At 42.0% G+C, this 18,694-nt stretch overlaps 1 protein-coding gene across 1 annotated transcript; it reads left to right on the top strand.

The window, feature by feature from the left end:
* Nucleotides 1-943: 943 nt before the first annotated feature.
* On the top strand, nucleotides 944-16,269 carry srl (sarcalumenin). Its single transcript, XM_022752577.1, has 6 exons — nucleotides 944-1,010; nucleotides 9,513-9,605; nucleotides 9,959-10,054; nucleotides 12,351-12,467; nucleotides 12,784-13,017; nucleotides 13,136-16,269. Exons 1-6 carry the CDS (start codon nucleotides 950-952, stop codon nucleotides 13,945-13,947), a joined length of 1,413 nt encoding a protein of 470 aa, XP_022608298.1. The 5' UTR covers nucleotides 944-949; the 3' UTR covers nucleotides 13,948-16,269.
* The last annotated feature ends 2,425 nt before the right edge of the window (nucleotides 16,270-18,694 follow it).

Here is an 18,694-nt window from a genome sequence, read left to right as displayed (position 1 = left end):
GGTCACTATTGAAAACAGATGTAACATTATGTAGCCATCAAGTTGCTTACACATGAAGGAGAACAAAAGCCAGTTCTGAGTCAAGCTGGAGCCCTTTAGCAGCTCGGTAAGACCAGTATTGGCTCCAGGGTCGGACTGGGAAAGAAACTCAGCCATGGAGTTTTCCACCAGTTGCAGGAATGACACTGTCTGAGCCAGTAAAAACTTTATGGATGTTCTGATGGTCCACCTGCTGACTGGGATTTGAGCCGGTAGTCCCCATGGCCAGCTCGCCTGTGCTCTGGTCTGATCTCTTTCTTTGTCAGAGGCCTTTTTAGACAAAAAACATGATTTCTTCAGTGGAGACAGACATGACAGTGGCATCTGCGTTCTCCTCTGATTCTTGTCAAGAAAGAGACTAAGCACATTTCCCAAAATGTAGAACTATTCCTTTAAAGTTATATCCCCATTTACTTAGAAGCAGGCGATTGTCCTTGAACCTGCCTCCTATCATCCATTAATACTACTCCTCTCAGAGTTAAACTGCTAATGTCAAATCAGTTTGCCTTTTCACTATCTTACATCTTATATCTTATTATGGCTCATATATTGTTAGAGATGTTATTTCTTATAAAACCTATTTTCAGTCTTTTGTAAAATGTAAAACTTTTTTTATAAAATAAACACCTATGAGAAGTTGAGTGATTCAAAACTTAAAGAAAGAGCCCGGTCTTCATGGATTGATGCTGAGGCCCAAGCTGTGACCTCTCTGAATAGCAGGGTCAGCTGCTTGTACACGTAGAGTCGCTGTGGCATGCTATGAGTCCTGCAACACCTCAAACACACAGATCTCAGCCCCTCTACCAGCTGGCTCTGTCTGTGCCCCGCCTCTTCTCTTTGCATGCCCTTTAACCTTTCTGCCTTGGTATATATAGTCTGTGTGACTATCAGAGTTCTCCTGGCAGCCATCATGAAGGGTTCAGTCTCATTCTGCTGTTTCCTCTCCCTGCTGCTTTTGCAGGCCACAGCAGGTAAGAAGCATTTAAATCAAATATTGGGTGGCTTCCTCACGTTTTATGTGAGGTGGTGCACTGTGGGCACAAGGTATGTTTTTTTTTTTTTTTTTTTTTTTTTTTTTTACAAGTGGGCCCAACAAATGAAACGGTGACGTGGTGTAAGTTTAGAGGTTGGTTTAATGAATGTGCTGCTGCCAGACTTGCTCTGATGGTCTGATCATACGGTGACAGTACAGATTCAGAGGTTGTTCAGTTTTCATACTGTTAAAATGATAATTATGTTATTATTATTATTAGTCATGGGGACACCAGCCGAGGATAGACAGAGACAGAGATAGAAATGTTACCACGGTCTTTCTTTGCCACCAAGCAGGACTATTTAAAATCTGTCCCAGTTTATAATTAAACTGTTGTCACCCAATACAAAATGATGGATTTAACTGGCTCTTTCTCATCTTTTTAATTATTAAAATCCACAAAAAAAAATCCACACTGTAATGCCTAACACTTTTGATGTATGAGCACATGTCATTTTGATGAGCTTCCAAAAGGAAAGCAGTTGAGGATTATTCAAGCTAGAGTTCAGCCTCTCCTGTGACAGCATGTCAGCTGTCCTAACGCGTGGCACCAGCTGATGGAAAGTCTTAGTCTAACCACAGAGAGGAGAAAAACCACGCTGAAGCTTAAATGGACACTGAGCTTGTCCTCTCTTTAACTTCAGCATCCATTGATTTGGATGGAATGGAATTTTATCTCATACAACTTGGTTTGGAAGAGTTACTCCAGAGCCGAAATTCCTATATTTCCTGTGATGATAATCCATAGTATCATAAAGTACAGTGATAACGTCAATCTCTCAATGAATCTGATTACATGGCACCCATGGAGTTGACTGTCATAGTGACAACTTCTCCCAGACTGCCTGTTCTAAAAAATGTGGACTGGTCTGTGGTTCTGAACTGCAGCGGTTGCCGTTACCCTTGTCTGTCACCCTTGCCCGTCCTTGGGGTGGCGTTCAGCTCCACTGCCCGGGGCCAGGCCTCCATATTCCAGGCTACTGTCAGGTGTCTAAGATTGGAAGGCCTCCTGAAACCCAACACTGTCCACTACAGTTCCTCCCTCCATTCGACTCCCCTCCCCTCACGACTCCTCACCCCTCCCAGCCCCGTGCTTCCCTTTAGATACACGGCACAGCTGCTGTCACTCTGCACTGTCACAATCGCAATTTATTCCCAGCAGTTGGCCTTATAGGGACATGCATTCTCCAGGTAGGAGGGGCTGTGGCTGCAACTCATGCCTTTATAGACCTCTTCTGCGGGCCCATGCAGGTGTCTTTTGGTGGCCTCTGTCTTTAAATCTACTACATGTGCATAATATGTATTGATTCTTTTCCCCCATACAGCATGCAGGAGTTTTGGTTCCAACAACCTGCAAGTTATGGCTAATTATGAGAATCATGAACTCTTTGCCTCAGTGTGTAATTATTTGCGTTATTGATTGGTTCGATCTCTGTCAGGAACGCCACTGAAGAAGCTAATTCCGCAGAGTGGAACAAAAAGGGTAATCTTCTTCTAAAGGAAGGTGAAATCGATTTGATATCATTTCATCATAGCTTGTCTAACAGCCCTGGGCAGAGCAGATCTATATTTCGAAAAGCAGAGACATCAACACTGTATCCTAACACTGTTGCTTAGTAGATTTGATGTACATTTTGTGAGAGAAAAAAAGCAGCAGCAAAGCTTACACGACGACATGACAATCTTGATGTTGTGAAATCTTACACTCCCCTCTGACACGTGTCTCTATTCCAAACAAATTTGGAGACTGAAGCCAGTTGATTATGTTACAGTTAGTGCATTGCATTAATTGAATGTTTAGAACTGTTTACATTTGGAAACAAGTAAGGACACCTTGACTTTGGACATTGTAGGCAGGATAGAAGTAATCTTTTTATGAAATAATGCTCAGCAGTCATCACTGTATGATTTGACATCGTTAGACTCATCATTAGGTGTAGCGATGTGAATGCACCTGGAACACAGTCATTTCTTTTACAGTTATTTACCTGCAGGTGTTAAATAGCTTCCTTTTTCTAAGCCAAAGCAGTGAAGTGTGAATTGGTATTTTACATGACCAACCTGGCTCCACGACGACGCTCGCTTCCAGGGTTTTACATGGGTCGGACACCGCTCAGAGCTGGCGTGTAATGGTAAACATAGGTTACTATAGTAACTATAGGGTTATTATAAGGTTGCTAGAAACCCTACACTAACTAGGTCTTGTGTGAATGGCTCTGACTGACCAAATGGGGATTGAAGCTGCGTTCAGTATCCGATGTCATTCAGAGGGTTTGAATGTGAAAGGGGCTTAAGACAACTACTAATATAATATATTAAAAAAATGTCATTAGCGCATATGTAATTACAGCATATTTCTAAAATGAAAGCTCTGCTCTTAGCACAGAAAACAGTGCTGTGTGTTGAGAATTTTGTCCAACTCCAAACAGATTTGGACTTTCTTGATATACAAATGTATCACAGCTTCTGTCAGGCCTTGATTAGTTCTTCACACAAGTGTGATGATACTTGAGTGGTAATACTATTCATCCTCGATACAGTAAAAACATCTTTGGCGTCCTCACTTTGCAGGGGGGGAGACATGGAAAGTTAAAGGCGCACTGTCTCCACGTGATCTCCTCTGAAGGCATGAGGCATGTCTGGGACATCCCTCTGATGGCAGTAGTAGAAGGGACACATCAGTCATACTTAACTGCCTTACTACACACCCCTCCTTCCTTAAGACTGCCCTCCCCCCCCAGTCCCAAGGGCACCTGACGTCCTTTCCTGGCTTTCGAACAGGAGAGCAGGGATAGAGGCATCAGATCAACACCTCTGCGTAAAGTGCCTTTGCCCTTGTGCCTTTCTTTGAGCCTGTCACTCCACTTCATGTCCTAGCTGTCAGTGACCCCTTAGAGGACTGAGAATCTGAAAGTGTCTCACATAAGATGGTCTGTAAGGGCCAGTGATAGTGATAGTCAGTGGTGTTTTTTGCTTGTTGAGTTGTTTCACTGTAAAACAAAACACACCAGCATTCGGATCTAGAAGGTAGTCTGTCTTTTCATGTCTGTCTGAAATGCATACCCACATTTACCAGACATAGTGTGAAAGTGATGTAGACAAACAGAGAGAATTATACTTGTGACTGGGCAGGATTTCTTGTGTAAAAGGCCAAAGATACAAGTAAAAGGATCATGTATTGTACATGAGCGGTCCTAGTGCACACGGCTAAGCTGTATATTACCCAGTCAGCTCCGTGGGATGTGGATGTCTGTGAGTCTCCAGACTGACCAACAGTCAAAGCCTTAAAATAGGAGGCAGCCATGCTGCCCCCACCGCTGTCCATTTTCTGACCCATTGTGGGGCTATTCCTGACTTTGAGGGAGCACTAGTTCCACAAGCTGTGCCACCTGTTGCCATCTGTGGCCTCTTCTCACCACGCCCTGCACAAGTTCTGCTGACTGCTCTCATACCTCTTGCCCTTGCTAGAAGAAGAATCACATGCATTTTTATGGTTATGGGTTTATTATTTATTTAAAAATCATTAGGCTTCATTTTCATAGAGATATATATGTAATGTCTGTATGGAGAGAAAAAGAAAACTGTCTTCTGTGTGTTACTGGCAATTAACGTCCTGGGTATTTTACAAACCAGTGGTCATGTAAAAATCTCCTTCTAGTCTGTTTAAATTTGAATAAATTCGATGCCTCTCCGCGGATCTTTCCAGTGGAACCCCTTGGCCTTCAGTTAAGGTTGCCTCAATCCCCCCGTGCTCAGGATAAATCCTCTGACTGGGGGTTCCAGGCCTGCTGCCCTCATCATGTTCAGTTTAATTCAATTTACCTCCACTGTGCTGCAAGCAGAATATGATCCTTGGGTTTTACACATGCACCTAATATATACAGTGTAAATGCACATGACTGCAGATACACAACAGCACACATGTATACCTACATAATACATGGGTTATTCCCTGGTGGTGTGCTGTTGAGTAGAGTAAATAATATATCTTTTTAGCTCAGTATAGTAGCTCTTTCAGCTATGACACTGGTTGCGATTTGTGCCTATGATTTGCCAAACCGTGGTTGTTCAGTGAAATTGAAATATTTGGGGAAGTAAAACAGAGGGGAATCCTTAAACTTTAGCAGCATATTTGCACAATAGTTTCACACTTGCAGTTGTTGTTTGACATTATTTCTGATGTTTGAATCGCCACTGCATAAGAATCTATAGTTGAGGCATGACTTATCCAGACACTGAGGCCGTGGTGGGCTTAAATCGCCGACATTCCTACTGGATGTGCTTTTGCCACCAGAATGTTTCTCCAAACTGAGGGAGGGTTGTGTGGCAACGGGCTCAGTGAGGACACATGGTCCTGGGTGCAGATGTCCGGGGTTCAACTCCCCTGGCGCCTGCAGGGTTAATTTTGAGCGCTGATGCAAGGCCCGCCGTCCGTGGGCAACACTACCTCTCTGATCTTTGCGGAGCTCTGTCCCAGGGCCTCCATCAGGGATTGACTGGATTGGAAGGTGTTAACAAGTTCACAGCAGTTAAGGCCCACTCAAGAGGCTGGTGTTAAAAGACAAGACTCTCCTGAGTGATGAGTCAAGTTACAGAAGCTTGAGTAAGCTCTGGGTACTGCAGGGACAGGCCCGGTGCATTGAGAAGATAGTTTTGTTCCTCAAAAGCCACCTGAGCGCTCTAGTTTAATCCTCCTCTGTGTCCTCCGATGGGAGAGCTCTCTCACACTGACAAAAAAACTTCTCTTCCTCTTCCTTTCGTAATTAATCGCATCCATTGCCAGTGTTTCTCCTTGGCTCAATTTCTCCTTGGCCCAGTTTGATATTCAGCTAACCTGTCCTGAGTGCCAGATTTACAAAATGGCAGCCATGTAGATCACAGATGGTGCTACACGAAGATGTGGCTTATTGTTATTTCTACAGGTCAACAAAAGCTAGCTGTCTTAATTAATGTCGTAATAAGTTTATTATTTATATTATTGTATGTTGTACCACTGCCTCATTACACAATACACTGAGTAGAGTAATACAGCAGAGACATGCACATGAGGTCACATGCAAAACACCCATTTATTTTTGCATCATTATCCTTGCCTCTTTGGAAGGACCCTTCTTGTGTTTCTACCACATTCACTGTCGCCTTCTTGAGAATAAAAACAAAACGCGCAGCCTATTAGGCTACATATCCAAATAAGTAGCAACATACATAGCTATGTATGTAGACCTTTTTAGGCATTGCAGCATTACTCATAGCCTTCTTTTATTCTGGCTGCTAACCTTTTGCTTTCTTTTGCTCTCGCACCGTGCTGGGAGCAACATTACACAGGTTTATTTTTAGCAGGTTGACTCGGGGAGAATCATCAGTGCTGCGCTGCTCCTCGACCATCAGTGTGTGTCACTGCTGCCACACTGCAAACGGGCAACTGTTGGGGTATGAGCCATATAGTGTGAGTGTGTGAGTGTGTGAGAGTATGCGTGTGTGCCCGTGTATGGGGTGGGGGTAGGTGAGGGGCACAGTTTGGAATATTCCTTCGAGCTTTCTGTGGTGTGATTCACAAATCATTCAAATCATTTGATTGATGGAACGTTCACCCTGGATTTCTCAGTTGGCAGACACCTTTATTGACTTAAATCAATATAAACGAGTTTGCGTCATGCTTGTAAACAAACAGGCCTTCAGATGACTTTACGTGACATTTGATGCACCGTTGGTTTTGGCCAACGCAACGTGCCATTCAGACTCCTGGCCAGAAACACTACAAGTCATTGACCACATGGCCAGTGGCTGTACTCCAGGTTACGGTGCAGGATGCCATGACACTGCTGCCCTCTGACAGGTTGCAGTCTTTTCACAGTGATATACAGTTTATTATTATGTAGAAAACAATGTCACCATCCAGCACTACTTTGTTGTGATACAGTTCTGTTCTCAGAAGCCTACAGTATTTGGTTATGGCGCCCAAAAATGAAAAAGAGACAATTTTGTCAATTCCTTTTGTGAAAGAAGTTTTTTTCAGCCTCAGTTAAAGTAGATCAGTATACAAGTGGTAAAGACAGCTGAGATGGAAACAGTCAGTGACAATCATTTTGAACTGAATTCATTAGATTTTATTTTCATAGAATGAACTAATGTTTACAAGGACGTACATTTTACCTGAGTACTGAAGCGGAACAAAATTTGTCTTGATGCCAGACAGTGGGGTTATTGCGAGTATGGCTGAATCACTTCATGACCACTTCTTTTTCTCTCCAAGCAGAACCTGCTGCTAATCAATATTTATGTGGAGAACACCCTCCTGCAACAAAGCAAATAACAATGTCAATAGTGTTGTTAGACCTTATGCTACACCAGAGTGGAGATATGTTAAGAAATTGTCACATCTATTGGACTTGTTCCAGCTCAATATGGTGTGAGAAACTGACTGAGGCGAGGCTGTGCCTGCCAGCAGTGTACATTTTTGGTCCTCTGGCCTGAGACATCTGCAGTTGAAACCTAATAAAAAAATATTTTACCTTCCCCCAGCAGGTGCTTCTGCTTTACACCAGTCAGCGTTTGATTTGTGATGAGTATTGCACAAATGCCCAGACAATAACCTGGGCTCAGCAGGTTCCTTGCCAGTCACCAGCTGAGATCAGAGGGTTGTGCCCTGGGCTGCAGCTCCAGCTTTTCATGCTTTCTGATCCTCCATGCAGGTCTCTTCATCTGAACATGGTCTATTAGTTTTATAAGACTGCAGTGTTGAAATGTTGTCGTTTTTTTTTTTTTTTTTGGCAGATTTTTGTAAAGGATTGATTGATTTTGAATTATGTTATGTTTCCTGCGCTAGTAAATTGAATTTAATAAGTCTGTGATGACATAAAGTAGTTTATATAACAATATCAATATTCAGATTATGCCATGTGTTTTCCCCAATCTGATTTACAATTAAATGACTACAATTAATCACTCTACATCTTCTATGATATCAGATTCAGTTTACCACTAGCATGCTGTAAATACTGTTAAAATTCCCTAACAACTCTATTAGGGGAGTGTCTGGTAGCCTGGGTACTAAGGCCCATAACCCCCCAGGGTATGGAAGTGTGAACACGGAAGACTTCCCAACTGCTCCTATATATAGCTCATAGCCGTAGCAGGTTTGTCTGAAACCAGCAGGGCCGTGTGGGAGGTGTTACAGGGAGGCCTGTTCTGAGACCTGGGCACACAAGGACAGGCCTCACAGTGTGATAAGTCTGTGATAGGTGGATAAATATAGAAGAGAAAAGAAAGAGGATTGCACATCATTGTCTCATGTATATTACTGATGAGAACAGTCGCTGAATTCGCCGCCTAGCCCGTTGTGAAACCTGGGGAAGTCCCTCTCTCTATCTCTCTTATCTTTGCTGTTGTTGTAAGCCCAGGGTGATGTCGAACAAATGTCTTTGTCTGTTTATTTTCGGCGTTTGCTTTCTAAATTAAGAGCTGATTGTACTAGCAGCTGTGATCTAAGCAATTTGATATGTTCAAAAGTGGACATGACACACTGGTGAGCAGATATGTTCTCTTGGATTCTCGCTCTCTCTCTCTCTCTCTGTTGCACACACACACTCAAACACATGGGGGGTGAGAAGAGTCATCAAAATACCACGCACATGTACAGTGTAGGGTGCAAAAATGTAAACCAAAAAATGAATGACTTTGTTCTACTTTAAAGCCCCAAAATTTCATGAAAGTACATTTTGATGAAAACTATAAGATTTTATCAACATTTTTGTTGATTTTTTTTTTTTGTGTCTTTTAAGAAAAATCATATTTAAAAATGAATGTCAAACAGATGGTTTTGTAGTGCGCACACAAGGTGAAGATAGTGTTATCATGTTCAGTGCTTGAAAGTAAAGATCTCAGGCTGGAGTGAAAATGATTGAGGGGATGATGAGCCTATCATGCAGTTAATACTGTAAACGTTTTTTTATTTACAAAGGTAACAGTAAGTGAGAGATAGGTGGAAGTGAAGACAGCAGAAAAGACAAGGTAGAAGAGGCAATTGGTGTAAGAAGGGTTACATATGAAATTGGGCTCAGTTTGCAAGCATTTGATCACGAAACAACTCAAATATCTGCCACGTGTGAAACTGATAATGGCATCCAATGCAAAACTGTTGTCCAGCTGTTATTATCAGTTATTTGTGCGTCACATTTAAATTCCCAGCAGTGGCGATACACATTGACACACAGGATGCAGTGATTGATGTGCATCCGGAAATAGCAGCATCATTGGCCTCAGTAGCAAATCTTTGTTGAAAAGGTATGATGGGCCATCAGCAGCCCCAGCGTGGGCTTCATGATGAAACTGTCACTGTGGATTGGTTTGCACCAAATCTGGCCACCTGGGTCCACTTCCATTACTCCTTCAACAGACCATTAAAAACATACGCTGAATTTTGTTAATGTTGTTTTTACAGAAGAAGAAGATATCATCTCTGTCCTCAGAGACAGATCTCACATCGACGAGACGTTCCGACTTGCAGCTGAGGAAAAAGCAGCAGACTATGCAGGTGAGGATCAAAGATAATTCAACAGATGTGGTTTTTTTGTAGAGCTTTGTGCTTGAACTGCATTTTACAGATTGAAGATAGCTCAATAAAACACAGTCATTTCCTTTGATTTCTTTTCACTGATTTCCTCTTAACTTGCAAATGTCTTAACACATCAGAGGGAGGAAGTGATGGTGAAAGATTAATAAGTGAAAAATGTCACAAGGCAAAAAGGCTGGGAACTAGACTGCTGCAAAATCTTTCATTTCACTTCATCTCCATCTGGCCTATCAAAATGTCCCTCAGTGCCTCTTTTTAAACATCTTTGCAACATCTTCATCATCCTTTCCTCTCGTCTTTATCTTGTCCTCCAGCGGCTATACAGAGGTTGCGGAAGATCTACCACACATCCATCAAGCCGATGGAGCAGGCCTACAAGTACAATGAGCTGAGGCAGCACGAGATCTCAGGTACCACAAAGGCTTCAGCTGTGCCTGCACTTTGTTCTGTTGTGTCGGTTCTCTGTTTTTGTTGCTTTGGTGACTGATTTGTTGACTTATTTGTACACACATATCATCTTCACACTATCAGTAGGCTATATATAGTGCAGTAGTGTCTTCTCTTACTTTTTCACCACTTGGGGCTTTTGGGTTTTATTTTTCTTTGTATGTTGGGCTGTAAAGCACAAAAACTGTAAAGAAACAATCATATCCTCTTCAGTTTACAGCCCAACCTTCACAGAAATCAGCTGTTAAAACATGGCAGGCTATTGTTGCCCCAGGGGAAAGGTGTACTATTGTCTAAATCACTCCATTAATGCTCCTTACCTAAATATTTCTTCCCCTTTTCTTCTATTCCTTACACATTTGTAATTTCCCTGTTTGATTTTTAAAAGATTCTGCACAATGTGCTGTTTCTTCACACTAAGCTCAACACTTTAAGCTGCACACTGAATTTGCAGTAACAGACTCTTCTTCCCCACAATGAAATAAATGAAATAAAGCTCGCCCTCTTGTGGATTTTCAGGCTTAGCATGCATGCAAACTTGTCAAATACCACTTGTGTCAAACACTATACAGACAAAAACGATTCACCTCATCGCTTGACTGCACAGACACACCATCCATTTTCAGACGGACATGTTTGACACATTAGGTCAAATATGGGACGATAGAATCCAGTGACCATCTCCCACCCATCCGTGCACATTGTTGTTCTACCGCTTCCCTGTTGCTTGTAGAAACCTCACTCCCTCACTGAGCTCTCCTCACTCTCCTCCACCTCCTGTTCCCTTCACTTTTCTGTACTCCACCCTCCCTGTCCTGTCCTCCCCCAACCCCATCCCCTTATCTAACAGCCTACCCCGGACGAACCCTGGGGGACTCTGCCACAGGTGGGTGTGGTCCGGGGCTTACTTGTGCATGGCACTGCCTGAAGTGCTCAGCCCCTTCCTTTCCCACCCCCCTTCATTTCTCCTCATACATTTGTAAGTCACTTGAGGCAGTATAAATACTGCACAGCTCTCTGTGGGTCAGAAATTTCAACACCTGGGTCAGTGTTACATCCAATGTAACACTGACTGGGGGGAGGGGGGGTGATCAAAGTGATCCACAGTGATGCACAGAGAGCAGCAGTTTTATACCTAATATGGATCAAAATTAATTCACTCTTTCTCAATTTCATTCATAATTCAAAATTTCAGCCAAAACTCCAAAATTCATTTCAATTCATCCATTTTAAAGAATGAAAAGGGAAGAAATGTAAATTTAAGAAAAAAATTGTGGGGAAACATAATAGACTTTCAGCTTGGCAGTGTTTAGCTAGCACGCTACATACAGTATTTACAGAAAGTACTGCTCATTAAGTTGTGTAGTTGGGCTGTAAAATGTCATATATGGATGGGGTTGCATGTGCAGTTCTGGCTTTAGGACACTTGAGAAGGGTGCACTGGTGGAAAAGGGTGGTCAGTGCAGCTGGGAGTGAATTGATTAGCTTTCTGTCACACTTTGTTCTTTTAATTTAAGAGCCACAATCATCAGGAGTGATTATTTTCTTTGAAATACTTTGTTTTCTTTTCTCTTTTTTTGTCTTCCTCTTTTTTGTGGATATTTTTATCCTCATCTTTTGTTGAATTCATTCAGATTTGCACCAGTAGGTCTCTAACAGAACTTTGCTGCTCCCTCCCACCCTGACACCATGTCCACTCACAACACACACTGCAGCTTGCTATGAGACACACAGTTTGCTCTGTTGAGTCACTACTTTGTCGCGTGCCAATATGAGTGGAGATATGGCTGCAGCATTTCATAGAAATTTTCCTTATGCCAATAAACAAGCCTAACAGCTTCAATGTGTTTCTTTGTCTATCTGTTTTTAATTTCCTTTCTAAGTCTTCAAAATCTTCCTCTGTGCTCTGGATTAAGAGTGACAGTGCTATTCTCACATGCTTCTTGGTGTCTCTGAGACTTGAAGTATAGTTCATCCCAAAAACAACCCCAGGATACATTTTGGATGGATCAGTGTTTTGGTTAAACTATCCCTTCCTGAGGCACAAAAGGAAACGGAGACTGTACCAAACATGGGTCAACAAAAGAACAACTCAAAGATCTCACACATTTTCTTATTTGCAACAAATACAAATCTCAGCATCGTTTTCGTAATTAAAAAATAATTTAAAAAATTTGGGATGAACTTGAGAGGTTCTTCGTCATCATTTAGCCCACCTCCTGAGATTTTAATCACTGTCTGTCTGTGTTTGCCAAACAGATGGGGAGATTACCTCCAAACCCATGGTGCTCTTCCTGGGACCCTGGAGTGTTGGCAAGTCCTCCATGATCAATTACCTCCTGGGCTTGAACGACAGCCCCTATCAGCTCTACACAGGTATGTTACATCCATTTAAAAAAAAAATCCAGTAAGGATGAAGCAACCTTAAAATGCCATCATAAATCTACAGAACTATTCGAGAAGCAGCTGCCTTATCTAAAAGCTGTAGTGTAGTGTGTGTGTGTGTAAGTGCAAGGATGTGATTGTGGGCAGATGGGCAGATACCTTCACAGAAATTTTGCTGAATTAGATCCATGACATTTTATGAAGGCTAAACAGTGATTTCTGACCTTTGCTAAATCCCAGTCTGTTTCTCCTGCTACTCATGCTCTTGCTCACGTCTCCCTCTGTTTCTCCCTTCATTTGCTTTCAGGAGCTGAGCCTACTACCTCTGAGTTCACTGTTATTATGCATGGGGAGAAGATCCGCTCCGTTGAAGGTATTGTAATGGCAGCAGACAGCTCTCGTTCTTTCTCGCCCCTGGAGAAGTTTGGACAAAACTTCCTGGAAAAGCTGATCGGTATTGAGATGCCCCACAAGCTGCTGGAGCGTGTGACCTTTGTGGACACACCAGGAATCATTGAGAACCGCAAGCAGCAGGAGAGAGGTGAAGCAGAAATGTTGACCTTCAGTTTGCAGATTTCCACATATCACAATTCAAATACAAAGCAGCTGGGTACAACTCAGTATTTAGTGGTAACAGTTATTTCTCTTCTTCTGCCCAGGCTATCCTTTCAATGATGTTTGCCAGTGGTTCATTGACCGCGCTGACCTGATCTTCGTGGTGTTCGACCCCACCAAGCTGGACGTTGGCCTGGAGCTGGAGATGCTCTTCCGGCAGTTGAAGGGTCGCGAGTCCCAGATCCGCATCATCCTAAACAAGGCTGACAACCTGGCCACCCAGGACTTGATGAGAGTCTATGGAGCACTCTTTTGGAGCTTGGCTCCCCTCATCAATGTGACTGAACCCCCCCGTGTCTACGTCAGCTCCTTCTGGCCATATGACTACGCACCTGACACCAGTCGTGAGCTCTTCAAGCGAGAGGAAATCTCCCTTCTGGAAGATCTGAACCAGGTGATTGAAAACCGCATGGAGAACAAGATTGCCTTCATCCGCCAGCATGGCATCCGTGTGCGCATCCACGGCCTGCTGGTGGACCGCTACGTCCAGACCTTTAAAGAGAAGATGAGCTTCTTCAGCGATCCTGAGCTAGTCTTCAAGGAGATTGTGGACGACCCAGACAAGTTCTACATTTTTAAATCAATCCTAGCCAAGACCAATGTCAGCAAGTTTGACCTGCCCAACCGTGATGCTTACCGTGACTTCTTTGGCATCAACCCGATCACCAATTTCAAGCCCCTGTCGGGTCAGTGCTCCTACATGGGAGGCTGTCTGCTGGAGAAGATTGAGAAGGCAATCACCAATGAGCTGCCCGCTCTTCTGAGCAGCATTAACTCTGGCAAACAGCCTGGCCTGTCCTCCTGCGAGGCTACCGGCTGTGGTGAGAAGCCAAAGAATCGCTACCGGAAGAACTGAGGAACACAAAATAACTTGAGTGGGGGAAGTAAGGAGAAAGAGGGGGTGAAGAGAAAGGGGTCTGGTAGATGCCAACCCTGCTTTTTTCAGAATGCCTGTATTGTTAAGGAGACAGAGGAGAGGAGATTAGTGTTTGTTTGTTTTTTTCCTCAGGAGAATATGGGGGGAGGTGCATTTAGGAACTGTGGAAATGAGGCAGATAGTGGGAGGGAAGAGTAATTGTTTGATTAGGCAGCTTAAGGACACAAGTGCTGAAGAAATGAGAACATGCCACTAATCACAGAGTTTGTTAAAATACACACCCTCCTCTCTCCCTTGCACAATCACAGTGGACTGTGTGGGATTTCTGGGTTTAAGGAAATAACCATGTAAAGAAAAACAGAAATGGAAAAAAAAGTAATATCAAATAAAAATTGAAAATCCTGAGACTGAAAACAGTCAAATACCAGCTCCCTTGTATGTGAATAAAATGGGAAAAGTGGAAATAGGAGTTGCGAATTTGTTTTGTAAAATCTTGAGAATTGCATTGCAACAGGTCAATTCCATATGCTTCAGAAGTTTTTTGAAGTAGCATTTTTGTGGGTGCTATACAAAGCCTTTGAGTTTGGGTGGTCCTCCAAGCTTTTGACATAGATTAACATTAACATTGCATGTTAGACGTCACATCTTATTTAACAGATGCATGTATTTTCCTTCTAACAAATTTAAGTAATAGTTCCTCATGATACTGACACCTGAACCAGCCCTGCCATGCAACAAATAAGGCCTTTTTTTCATAGTTTTAGATGCTCATCAGTCTTGGTTGTTGACAACCTGTGAAATGAGCACTGCGATGGAAGCAGAGGTCAGGGTTCACGGGTCAGAGTCTTCAGAGCAGGGTGGATATGTTCTTTCTGCTTCACTTCTTAACTGTTCTTGCTGTTTAATGTTTGCGTCTATAAATTTGCCAGTCTTTGGCAGAAATTCAGTACTATGTTATGAATAATTTTGTTCCTTCAACGATAAGCTTCCCAGCTTTTTCAGCTGAATGACCATAAAAAATGACACATGAGAATGTGTTTGAATTATAGCTGTCTTTATCCAGTTGTTCTGCCAGCTCTTTTCCAGGTTAGAAAGATATTTATTGATTTTTTTCTGTGTAAACTTTCCAAATGGGCATTGAAGTAAGCTGTGTCTGTGTACTGAGCAATCCTGCTGCAAAATTAGACAAACCTTTGGATTTCTCAGCTTGCAAAAAGCGGGGTGGAGGTGACAGAGAGGAAAAGGTGAAGTGGAGGACTCATGAGTTGACCCCTGACCTCTGTGGAAAGCCCCTACACCCACAATGGTTTGGAGTTATACATGTCAAATCTGCAATTCCTTATGTAAGCCTACCTCAGTGAACCTACCAGGAGTATGGCATGGCGAAATTGCTTAAAATAGTTTGACATTTTGGGGAGCATGCTTATTCGACACTATTTTTAAGCCGGGTGCAGTAACTTTTTGGAGTCTTGTTGTTATCATGAGGTTGCTAGGCAACCTGAAGAGTAAGTTTCTATGCCGGGCCAAGAAATAGTCAGGCACATGACCCCTTCGAAAACTGCACCGTGCCTCTTTTACACTGCAGTTTTTGTATGGTTTAAGCAAATAAAACATGATGTGTAACTGTTTCCCCTTTTTCAGACTTTATGCTAAGCTAAGCTAAACAGCTGCTGGCTCCAGCTACACATTCAGAGAACTCTATGAAAGTGGTATCAATCAACCAAAATATCAAACTAATGCTTAAAATGCAGGGTCCTAAATCTTCAAAGAACAGGTAGGTAGTAATAACTACAACTCAAACATATACCAAGTTAACTCATGGGCAAATGCACTTCCAGTTCTCTCTTTGTCCTCCCTCACTAACTCCATAGTGTTTTCCCCAACTAAAATCTGAAGCATAATGGAACAGGAAAGAAAACTAACTGATGACAAAAGCCTGATGAAACTGAATGTGTGTTTTCCACAGGATGTGTTTGGTATGTTTACACTGCAGATCCAGAACATGCCCACTAGAGAGTGCTGTGTAAAAGTGTAAAAAGTTATACAGACCACTAACTAAAACTCATGGTAGCAACAGTCTGTAGTGAGGTGATAGCTTGAGCTAATGACGTTGTGTGGTTGTACTTTTGGTATATTTCAGTATCAATTATCTTAATTTACCTGTGAATTAGATCTGGAATGGATGTGTGTCCCATTAAAGTAGTTGTTGGTTCACTTTTTTTTTGTTTTGGTATAAATTTTAAATTAATATTGGCCCAATTTTTGGAAGCTTGATCATGAAGAATAAAGATTTCTGATTGACTAGTGAGTGAAACTTTGTGGTTATTCTGATAAAATGATCAAACGTTAATCAGGAAGAAAACAGAGGGTTAAAACAGAGGGTTAAAACTATCAAGATTCTCAGCCTACCTTCTCAGACTCTTGTCAAGAGTCTGAGCACTCTGAAGGTCCAGTCTCTCACTTTTAGTTTTGAAAGGATGTTTTGTCCTGTAGCTGCATTGCACCAACAGTTTGTTGTGGCTGGAAGTGGAGAGGGGTGTGTGTGAGTATGTGTTTGATTGTGTATATGTTGGAAATCAGTGATAGTTTTGATAACTGTGCACAAAGATTCTTCTATAAACACAGGCCTGACGTGTGTCTCTCTGTGAGTGCATTTGAACATTTCCTGATTCCTCAACATTATTTTACAAAGATTCTGAAGAGACTAACTATCAAATGTAAAATACAATTTAAAGTTCATGATAAGTACTCAAACATTAAAGCAGCCTTTTTATGCGGCAGTCAGTGGTTCAATAGTGGTTCTTTTAAACACTAAACTTTTACCAAAAATCTGTGATTGATGAAAAAAAAATGCAAATTTAATTGATAAATAAATGCATTTTTATTGTGAAGATCAGATATTTGCAACAGACCATTTTAGAGATTTTAAACACATTTGCATCAATAAATACACAGCTCATAAGCATGTAGCATATGTGCAGGGCACATCCACACACACACTGGAACATGCACACATTAAATGTGGTATTGTGGCTTACTCAAAGTGAATCCCTCTTTTTTAAGTTTTTTTTACCTGTAGTAAATCTTGTGCTCTGAGACTTCTAATGTCTTCCTCATTTTCTATCCAATGCAAACAAGTTCTATTATAATGCTGACTGGACCTAAAAGTCAACATTATATACATAAATCACACACTGATGTGTAAATGTGGAGGAAGTCTTTTCATTCCTCTCATAAAGGACATGCTTTTGTCGTCCCTTAAATGCAGGTGGATTGCAAGAGGGCGTGCACAGTCCCTCCCAGGGATCCTCTTACAATACACTGTTCAAGGTGAAGCCTCAGTGCTGACTACAGGGCTACTGTTTAATATTTCTCTCAGGTTACTGAGAATAAAGACTTAAGCATTAGAGCTGGAGGTTCTTTATTCAAATATGCTGCACATATTGGGTTTATTATTTCTGAAAGGTCACTGTTTGTAATAATCTTGAATGTGCTGAAATATTAAAGTGTGCAAAACTGAATCTAGTCTACCTAAGTGCCTAAGTGTTGTCTTAATTAATTGAATATTTCAATCCCTCATAATAACCTATCATCCAACATTTCTATTAGCTACATTTATAGTGAGCATCTAGAGCAGGTTAGTTGCCTTCTATTTGGGGTTATTTTGTCTAATGTTATTATAGGCTATTCCATTTTCCTTCAATGACTTTTCGTTTTTCTTCTGCTCAGTCCAGAGCAGATGTTTACATGAAGCAGACTTTATTCTGAATCCAAAGGTTGCACTGGTGAAAAAGACAAAAAGGTTGATGGGGCTTCAGCGTTGTCTGGAGGACGGGGTGCACTCGTTGCGGTCAAACAAAAAAAAAGAGAAAGTACGTCCCCACCCTTCCCTGAAATACGTGCTCGATACCTAGAGTCTTTTTCTCTCTCCCAAGTGTGTGTGCGCCGCACGTACCTCCACAGTTACCCTCCCCTCCCGTCAGTAGTCAGCCCTTCCCCTCCCTTCTCTGCTCGCCAAACACAGACAATTGCACGACCACCAAGCCGGAAACAACTACTATTTCTTTTCAAAATAAACCACCCTGAAAAGTTTGTTTTTCATTGAAGCTCAAATTTTGAAGCATTTAAGAACTAATGCAGTATAGGGAAAGTTAATGTCGTTTAGAATACAAATGTCTACTCCATTGGATGCACCTTACAATCTGTAGCCTTATTACGGAGCTGTGCCACTGCTCTTGTGCAGGACATGTAATATTTTTCTTCAAACATTCGAACTTCTCTTCGAACATTTCTTGTAGACTACTTCAAAAAGATGCCAAACTACTTGTAGCGTTTAGCCAGTATCTTTGAGGGTCAGGTGTTCAGCCTGACCATGTAATCATCAAAAAGAAAGAACCAAATGTAAGAATGATTAGCAGCCTACATGAGAGTCCTTTGTATGTAGGTAGCAGAAATATAGACTAGCAATACGTAGCTAAAGGATCATGAGTGCCATAGTTTTAATTCAATGTTGCCTCAGTGGTAACACACCTTGTAGAAACATTGCATAGCTGTAGGCTATTATGGATTCATAGGGTTTTATTTTGAAAGATATGGCGGAAATGACTTTAATATCATTCTAGATTACTTCACACACTAGCACACGCACACACACACACACACACACACACACACACACACACACACACACACACACACACACACACACACACACAAGCGGGCATCT

This window comes from Seriola dumerili, unplaced genomic scaffold (assembly GCF_002260705.1).
Source record: "Seriola dumerili isolate Sdu_G_001 unplaced genomic scaffold, Sdu_1.0 BDQW01000169.1, whole genome shotgun sequence".
NCBI classification, from domain to species: Eukaryota; Metazoa; Chordata; class Actinopteri; order Carangiformes; family Carangidae; genus Seriola; species Seriola dumerili.
Note: the sequence above shows the minus strand (reverse complement) of the source record. Positions and strands in the feature narration are given on the sequence as shown.